Source organism: Tachysurus vachellii, chromosome 3 (genome assembly GCF_030014155.1).
Source record: "Tachysurus vachellii isolate PV-2020 chromosome 3, HZAU_Pvac_v1, whole genome shotgun sequence".
NCBI classification, from domain to species: domain Eukaryota; kingdom Metazoa; phylum Chordata; class Actinopteri; order Siluriformes; family Bagridae; genus Tachysurus; species Tachysurus vachellii.
The window spans coordinates 12883967-12893861 of NC_083462.1; the positions used below are offsets into that span (position 1 = coordinate 12883967).

Consider the following 9895-nt stretch of genomic DNA (forward strand, 5'->3'; position numbering starts at 1 on the left):
CGAAAAGCACAAAACACAATGTCTGGGAAAAAAGACACTTAAAATGTCTATCCTGATCGTTTCATTTGTCCCAATCAGAGTCTCCACACAGCTAAATAAAAAAAAAAAAAGACTAACTCAAGTATTTATGACTTTATTAGGACCAGTTCAGGTGTTTTGTCTAGATGGGGCAGACGAACCAATTTTTGAGAAAATGTTGGGAAAAAAGCATGCAGTCTAAACATCGGAGCACTGTAGATATTTAGAGTGTGTAGTAGTGGGAAGAGGCCAGTTGTATCTCTTACAACTTTGGCAATGGAGCCAAAATAACATCAGCAAATTAGTCATAACATCTCTCTTTCTCTCTCTCTCTCTCTCTCTCTCTCTCTCTCTCTCTCTCTCTCTCTCTCTCTCTCTCTCTCTCTCTCTCTCTCTCTCTCTCTCTCTCTCTCTCTCTCTCTCTCTCTCTCTCTCTCTCTCTCTCTCTCTCTCTCTCTCTCTCTGGGTAAAAGAGAGTTTTGTTAAAGAAGCCAAGGAACATGGATTTTTTTTGTAACTTTATATTGTTAACGTATCAAATGTCAAACATTACTTTAAATTACAATAAAGCTAGTCTGTCTATATAATAAAGTATTTTCTGCTCTTTCTGACCAGCTGTAATTGGGCATAAAGTCACTATTGTGTAAATACAATGCATGTTTAATGTGCCCTGTCCATTTATTTAATTTTCAAGTTTATTATTTGATTAAATTTGCCCTTGTCTCCAGAGTGATGCAGAAGAAAAGCATATGCAGAAAGCAATGATGTATTTCTGTGGTCAACCCAAAAAGTTAGCATATCCTGCTTCCCTCGAAAAAAGCCAACAGGCTTTCCGCTGGCTTTTTAAATTGTTCCAGTGACCAACAAAAGCCTGATTCTTTCACAGTTCGTTCAATAATAAAGCATCACAAATGAGCAACATTTAAGAATTGTAAGCCTAAATACAATACAAATGCTATAAACAAACTACAACACAGTCACACGACTTCAGCATCACCACAACGAAGCCTTCGACGACTTTCACTATATTTAAAAATGTCTTCCCTGTTAAGGATCTGTTGTGCTTCTGTTGGTAAACCTGAATGAACAAAAAGTTGTTGGAAGTTTGCAAGAGAAAGTTATTACTATACACATAATGAGGCTGTTGTTTTTCTGTTCATCGTGATGATGTTTAACGTCCCTGACATCTTCTGCAGTCCCGTTTACGGCTGTATTTTGTCAAAATGTGAGTACACCTTGTTAAAATATCTTGAGCTTGTTTTTGAATGTCCTGACCTCAGGGTGATGAAAGTCTGAGTGCTAAAATGTCAGCACATTTCCAGGTTTTAAGACGCAAGACATGGTGAGTTGCGATCTTGACAATGCCGTAAGTAGCTTGAGAGTCCAGGAGAGATCTACAGGACGTACTCTCTAGGTGGGAGAAATGGCACTCTCTCTATTCTGTCTAGACAATCATGAGCTCTTGGGAGATGTGTATTACACCACCCCAGTGAGAAAGCCTGTGGTCGCTTTTTGGTAGCCTCTGGGATTTGGCCTGAGAGACTAAGTTAGGGAGAAAAGTTGAAAAGCCTGTATTCATTGTGCTAAAACAAATAGAAAATCTAACAAATGTTCGCTGCAGGACGTCTACAGGATTGAGCTTTGGAATGAAGACAGAGCTTTTAACGTGAGGTTTCTCTTTTTCTTCTTGCGCATGTGTGTGATACACTGTACAAAACTGAAGAGGATTGGGGCAGTGTAGTATGCAAGCTGTGCCATTCACTCTGCAAAGGGCATTTGCTTCAAATAAATAAATAATTTGAGAGAGAGAGAGAGAGAGAGAGAGAGAGAGAGAGAGGGAGGGAGGGAGAGGGAGAGGGAGAGAGACCAAACTGGTCTGGGATTCAAGATAAGGCAAGTCTTGCATAACCACTCTAGTGAGGTGTGTATGTAGGAAAAATACAATCTGGAAATGGAGTCGTTTCAGTGTGTACCCGACTCAAACGTTCTTCAGGAAGTTGAGTAAAACATGCACACACAAGCTCTCACTGTGAGAAAAGCACTTCATTTTATTTTATGTTGAATACTGAATGAGGAAGTTTGGCTGGTGGTCGAGCGTTAGGAAACCCTGCGCTCTCGTCGCTGTGGCTCGGGTTGGATTTAACCCAGCCGCTGAAGAGTTAACTCTTAGTGCCAGTCCCATGCCCAAATAAAATGGGTGGGTTTTCCAAAAGAAGAAAGAAAATAAAACTAAATGAGGAAGTTTCCTGGACACACAACACTGCCGTTACACAATTTTACTTTCTAACAGAATGGATTAGTCATCGAGCGGGTCGGCCTACATCTTTATGGCTACGTGGTCAATAATCAATGTACTGCGCAGGGACTGGATCAGGTGTAGTGTGTATAAACCGCTGACGGAGCAAAGACTCTGCGTTAAGGTGTGTGAGAGAAGAAAGGAAAGGAAGGAGTGACGTCAGAGACTACAGCGCAGCCTGTGCTTCCATGGCACTATTATAGGATCTGTGTTACAACAGAGAGTGTGGCATGTGAGTGAATGAGTATCAGAGTTCAAGCAGAAGAGAACGTTCAGGGAGCCTTAATCAAGTGAGGACAGAGACATGTGCAGATGACATGACTGTTACACACACTTACACACACACTCTCTCTCACTCTCTCTTTCTCGCACTCAGACACACAAGCCTGGAAAAGAAATAAACACACGCACACAATTGGAAGAGGGAATTACACACCCAAGTCTAGAAGAGACGCACACACACACATAAGCTTGAAAAACAAAAGCACACACACCTGGAAGTGAGTAATACACACTCATATCATTGAAGAGAGAGATGCGCACACACACACACACACACACACACAAATGTTCAGCTTGAAAGACCGAAACACAAACACACACCCAAACCACACACAGCAAGCTGAACCCGGGAGAAATACAAACAAACATATGAGCTTGAAAGTCAAACACAGTAGCGCTGGTTATTAATACAGTCTAGTAAAGCTGCACTTTAGAGATTAATGGCAGATTCACACAGGTGACTAACACACGGCTTACTGCACTGTTCACATCCTCCGTACTGTCAAAGCAAATAAGACTCCACTCAGAGTTTTCATACAGACACTGTATAAAAGGACAAGATGTTTCAGGCAGGTCATGGAGGTCCGAGCACAGATAAATCCTACATCCATGTTAATGTACGCTCCAAACACACACACACACACACATCATAAAGACTCTCTGGTGTGTGTTAGTTACATCACTTGTCAGGTGAAAATCAATTCTAATGACTACAGGTGTTCTGAGAAAAAAGGACTTAACAGACCAAAGCCGCATTCCAGTCGATGAGGTTTCCGTTTATTTGTATAGAGCATTCTATAGCTGACGTTGTCTCGATGCAGCTTTACAGGAGCATAGAAACAATAGAAATTTTAAAGTTTAAAATCTATCCCTAATGATCAAGCCTGAGGTGACGGTGGAGAGAAAATACTGCCCGAGATGATACGGGGAAGAAACCTTGAGAGGAACCAGACACAGAACATAAATGTAAATAATGTCCTTTCTACAGCAGTTTGTAGTCCAGAGGAATCGTGTAACCAAGAGCTTCTGAGGAACTAACAGGTCAGCGTCATTTCTGAGTTCATTACAGACACAACACTAAATCCTTTAAATGTTCACTGGTGAAGATAAAAAGCTGGCCTCAGATATCCAATAGGTCACGGGCTATCCCAGCAGAGTCTCCACCATGAGACGACACTCCATCCAGATCTTGGAATTTTTTTTGGTAGCTCCGCCCCTCTTCCGGAGTGTTGAGCGCATGCAGCGTCCAAAAGCCTGGTGTATCATCCGCGTGCGCTGAAGTGCATTTCATCTTGGAAGGAAACTTTTCAGTGTGAACGCACTGCTAACTCTGTTTATACTCCAAACTGACAGAGTAGTGCATAAGTATAGGATTTATAGTGCACCTTTAAGCATGAACACGTCTGCGCACACTTTTCCGGCTAATACTGCCCACGACACCTTGTGCAAGTCAAGTCAAGAAGCTTTTATTGAATCAGGCAGGAAGAGATAAGTGACTGCTTGTTTCGGAGACGTCACCCTGCAAACATGATGGATGAGTGCAACACGATGATGGAGCCAGTGATGTGTTAGTATCCATATTGTCCTGGTGTGTGCTTCCTCTCAAGAGTGAATTGGGACGCGGCATAAGACTCAATAATGATCAATGAGAATTATTCCTCTTAATTATTGAATAAATAAGAAGTTACCGAGGTCATAAAATTTGTTGGCACAACATACTGATGCCGAATGATTTTAAGAGAACCGATAAAATGTTTTTAACTACATTCGTGCCACAACGCTGCTGAAATCTCTGTTCTGATTGGTCAGAAATCGTTGCTACGTTTCTTTAACAGCTAACAAGTCACCGTTTCTATACTAACAGCTCCCAAAAGAAATTTGGTGTTTAGCAAAAGACGTATAATGTTCAATATGGTGTAGCGTCCTGTAAAGAGACTTTCACTTCTCGTGGATGGAAAGATTCGGACTTCTGAGACGGGAAATTCATCAGGATGGAGGATTTGTGAGGATGAGTTATCATGACTGACACATGGTACATTACTCAGCAGAGAAAAAGCCTTTTTTTTTTTTTACTCATCAGGCTTTGGCACGCTGGCAGAAATCTAGAAAAAAACTAATAAAATAAATAATAAATTTGCTTAATATTAATAACCAAATATATAACCGATTTATAATAACTGGATTACATAAATGAAATAAAAATAATACACTTTTTACTCTTAAAAACTGCTTTTAATTCTAACAAACAATTTCTTTTCATTTTTTATTTTTTAAAACTTTACAAAATTTTTACTACTATTTTAAAAATAAAGCACATTTTCTAGACTCTACAATTCAAGTTGGAAATATTAAAATAATTTATTTTTAATAGTAGTAGTAATAATAATAATAATAATAATAATAATAATAATAATAATAAAAATAATAAAAGCATATTGTGCCACAATTAATCAGAATCTCCGAGCCGCTAAGATTAGACAGGAAATATTGAACAGCACAGGACAGAACCTGCAGTTTGCTGTTAGGGGGAATGTCCGAGAAGAAGAAGGAGGCAGCCGAGACCTACTGGCTACGGCCCGAAACCACATACTTCCAATATTTCCGCTCAGGTTTTCATATAGGCAAAGTGTAAATTAAAAGCAGTGAGCAGACTCTGAGTGACTATGAGCTTGGTGTGATCTGTGTGATCTACAGGACAGATATCCATACTATCCATCCTGCCAATACAGTGACTAGATTTGAGGTCTTACTGACGAACAAATAAAAAATATACATAAAGAGATACATGAGGATAACAGAAGGAGGAGAAAAGAAAGATGAACTCAGTGTCATCAATAAAGAAAGTGTTAATTATGATTAATCAAAGCCTGGGAGGTTATTATTACTCTATGTGTAACAAGACGAGGACAGCGATAACGAGAGAAACTCGACTCTGTACAGAACGGCTTGAGAACACACTTACGATACTAGTGTGTGCAGGAACAGTTGCAGGACGGAGCAGCTCAGAGGGTGTAAACAAATTTTTTAAATGACAATACAAGACATGAATACTACATTGTGTGCTGCATTCCTCAGCGTCAGTCAGCTAATCACTCTGTGTGTGTGTGTGTGTGTGTGTGTGTTCTCACCTGTACTAATAGTAGAGTGGTGTGTGTGAGCCTGAGTGCTAGCTCCCTGTCCCATGCTCCCAGGCCCGAGGCAGGGAGGGTAAAAACACGTCTGCTTCTTATCCTCTCTCCTTTTCTGTAGCCAGCGATTGAACTTTAACAGTAACCCAAGCCGCTTGGCTTGCTCGTAGTCCTCTGTTTGTTTCCTTATCTGTCGTGCCTTCATACACAGTACAACTCTCTCTCTCTCTCTCTCTGTGTGTATGTGTTGGTCCCTCCCTCAGAGCACCTCTGACTTAGTAAATAAGTTACTCCACAAGCTTGAGGTATTCCAGCAGGCTCAGATGCCTGTCATTCCCGCGCTGGAGTTTTTTCTTTTCTTTTTTCAGTGCCTAGGTTCCTTTAGGCAGCGTAACAGCCATGTGAATAAACGCAGACTTGCCATAAGTGCAGCGAACAACCCTCGAGACGTCATGCGTCGCGCTACATGGACGAGGTAACCCAAGAGCTCGCTGCAAGATGAACTGCGGCTGAGGTGGAATTTGCAGGCAGCAGGAAGTGACATCAGACGAGCATCTGATTACACCGAGAGGCACAGCGAATGGCAGGTGTGTGAGAAATATGCCTCCCCTGTGGCCAGTGCGATGGTGCACATTCCTGAATGCTTTTATGAGCTGATCAATCTTTTAATGTTTTACTGCAGCTGTGGGTTTGTTGTACTGTTTGACTTTTGTGACGTTTATTATAACGTCTAGATCAGATGTCTGTTCAGCAAATAAGTTAAACTGGAACTGTCAGCGCCTTAAACATTCGTGTGTGCAAATAATCTTTGTATATATATTTTCTGAGTCTATATGTATATATGCGCACACACACACATACCATTTCAGTATTTCAGTGCTAAAGTTAGTAAGTCAAAAGTTAGTTAGTCATAGTTCAGTAATATAAGAGAATTGCTCAGAGGTGCGAATACGTTGCAAGGTTCTGTGTACATAAAAATAAACAAACGTTTTTTAGTCCGAAAAGCCACCAAGAGCCCAAAGGTTTCACTGTGCGCAGAAGGACTTATTATAAGAAGCAGTTCTCTTAGTCACCTGATCGAAAACAGCTAAAGTAAACCGACATGACCATAAACCCTGTGTGCGAAACATTATGTAAAGAATAATCATCAGGTGAAGACAAATTCAGGAGTTATCGCTGTTCTGTTAGTTATACGCTGGGATAATAATAGAAACCAGGAAGCTTTTTATTTTCCACTTTCTCTAAAAGATAATAATAAATGAATGAAAGAAATAAATAAAATGAATAGATCTGGGGTTCAGTTTGAGTTTTGTACAGCCAACATGATTTGATCATCCTGAACCAATCCATCTCATTAGCATGCTCGAGGTAGTCGAGAACGTTTCCTTCTTCTACATGGAGCTCTTCCAAAAAAGTGTAATGTAATGTAATGTTTGCTCTTTACATCGCCAATTCATCTGTTAAATTTACCTCTGGACTGTGAACCAATCATTTGACTACAGACTTTTGGCTTTTCTCCCGACCTGGTAGGCGGAGTCAAAGATTCAAAGCTTTGATAAGAAACATTATCTAATTTATAGTCATGAACTAAGCATGAAAAATGAATAGCATTAAACATATAAAGCATCGTCATCGTTCGGTTATGTAAGCTGCTTATCCGGGTGTCTGTAAGTAAGCTGGACTTTCATTCACAATAAAAATAAATCCAACAAATAAATTCATCTCGTTTCCGATTTTAAAAGTGCTACTGAGTCGATTAAGTCGAAGTGCGATTAAGTTCGGAACAAACAAAATATAATGTTTTTGGGGGGAAATGGAACAGTTATGATCTCAAATCTTTACATGGAGACATTTGGAAGGTCAGGAAAGTGTGCTGTGTGTCTCGTGCCAGCCAGAGACATCGCTGTTTACACACACACACACACACACACACACACTTAACAATTTTCATAAAACAATTAGATGTGCACTTGTAAATTTCAATCATTCGATCGATCCTTGAAACTCATTTTCTTTTTTCTTTTTTTCTCAAAACTGATTTGAAGATGAATCACAACATTTAAATTTCTAACTCAAATTCTAAATGCACGAGTCTTCCAGCGCACTACATCAGTGGACTGTTTCTCCAGCTGATGTTAGCATGAACACAGTTCAGTACAGTGATGATGATGATGATGAGGCTCATGTGTACGTTACCAGTCAAACAATTTTGGACACCCCGTGTTCTCCATATATATTCCATATGTATTCTACATCAAACATTTTTGATCTGCTATTTGAAATGAAATAAATTCATGAACATAATTCTTGAACTTTTCCGATGATGGCCTGAATTATGGTTGTAAATGACTGCTGTACTTATTTTCCAGCTGAATTAAATAAGGGCTCAACAGATTTTTCAAATAGTGGGTATGTTTTACCCTAGGTCAGGGTCCTTTGCAGGTTTATATAACATTCACTGGCAACCACGGGAGGCAAATGTGATTGAACGAGAGGGAATAGACATGCTACAATGAAGAATAAAGGCATTTCATGCAGAAAAATTGCCCAGAAACTCAAAACACCGGCGAGTACTGTAGCATACACCATTAAGAGGCATGCAGAAACAGGGAAGAATGCTGACTGGAAAAGATCTTGAAGACCTCGATTCACAACAAAATCAGAGCAGAGGTTTATAAGGAGTTTCCAGAGAAAACCTAAGTGTACCAGAAATCACAGCACAGCTTAATGCAACTAAAGATAGCATGATGGGGCATGTAGCTACCAAAAAACCCCTGCTGAGAGCACAGAACATGGTCAAAATGCGTCTTTAGGCAAAGGAACATGGAGGAGTGGAGAAATGGCTTGTGTTCTAGTGAAAGAAAGTTTGATATTTCTGGTTCTAAATGAAGAATGGTGAGATGATGATACCAGACTGTGTAGTGCCAACTGTCAAGCAAGGAGGCAGAAGCGTTATGGAATGGAGACATTTTGCGGTTTCTAGAGTTTGTGACCTTTATAGGGTGACTGAAATTCTCAACAACTCGACTAATTGGACAGGTCTTCATAGTACAACAGGACAATGATCCGAAACACGCATCCAAGCTTTGCAGAATTCATTCATTCATTCATCTTCTACCGCTTATCCGAACTACCTCGGGTCACGGGGAGCCTGTGCCTATCTCAGGTGTCATTGGGTATCAAGGCAGGATACACCCTGGACGGAGTGCCAACCCATCACAGGGCACACACATACACTCTCATTCACTCACGCAATCACACACTACGGACAATTTTCCAGAGATGCCAATCAACCTACCATGCATGTCTTTGGACTGGGGGAGGAAACCGGAGCACCCGGAGGAAACCCCCGAGGCACGGGGAGAACATGCAAACTCCACACACACACAAGGCGGAGGCGGGAATCGAACCCCGACCCTGGAGGTGTGAGGCGAACGTGCTAACCACTAAGCCACCGTGCCCCCCGCTTTGCAGAATTATTTGAAGAAAAAAGAAAAAGAAGGGAAGCTGTAAATGACATGGCCCCCACAGTCACCCGACCTTAACCCTATTGAGTTAGTATGGGACGAACTTGACAGAAATATTTAGAATCCCTACTTGATAGAATATCTAGAATTTGTTCGGCAGTTATACTGTAGCTGCGACCGGTGGCTATTTTGGAGATCTAGGCTTTCTGTTGGACAAAATATGTATTTTTGTTCTTTCATTTTTATTTTTTGTACATTATTGTTGGTGGAAATGCATATCCAGTGATTATAATGGTAGCATGTTGTTTCTTAAAAATAAAACAAAAACTTTTCAAAATGCGAAAGACTTTTACTTCAATTCAATCCTTTTACACTGGATTTCAGAGAGAGTATTGAAATGCTAAGGAATTCATTCATTCACTTTATAATGGAATAATAACTGGTTTAACCCGAGCTGCAGTGGGAAACAGCACAAATGCATCCTTTATGAAACTCACACACAAACGATACACCAATGCCACGGTTCGGTTCGGGGTTTTGGAGACAAGGTTCAGGTCGGTTGTGTTTACCGTGGGCGCAGGGTCCCAGATCATCAGATGTCTGGTATAAATCCAGCTGCTTCAACTGCATTTACGATATTTTTTTGCGTTATCCGTTGTGGTGTTTTCTCTGTCAATTTTGCACTCAGCTCCCTGTAGCATTTC

The 9895-nt window shown here is 40.5% G+C and overlaps 1 protein-coding gene across 9 annotated transcripts in view; it reads right to left on the reverse strand.

The window, feature by feature from the left end:
• The window catches only part of phactr4a (phosphatase and actin regulator 4a), a 47018-nt gene that overhangs the window by 18589 nt on the left and 18534 nt on the right, over positions 1-9895 (reverse strand). The window contains exon 1 of one of the 9 annotated variants that reach the window (XM_060865800.1): positions 5725-6242. The exons of 4 other annotated variants lie outside the window; for them this stretch is intronic. In XM_060865800.1, the coding sequence (XP_060721783.1) occupies positions 5725-5929 (205 nt within the window). In that variant the 5' untranslated portion in view covers positions 5930-6242. Of the gene's footprint in view, positions 1-5724; positions 6243-9895 lie in introns of those variants that run through there. 4 more of the 9 variants (XM_060865797.1, XM_060865798.1, XM_060865799.1 and 1 more) reach the window with 4 other exon arrangements.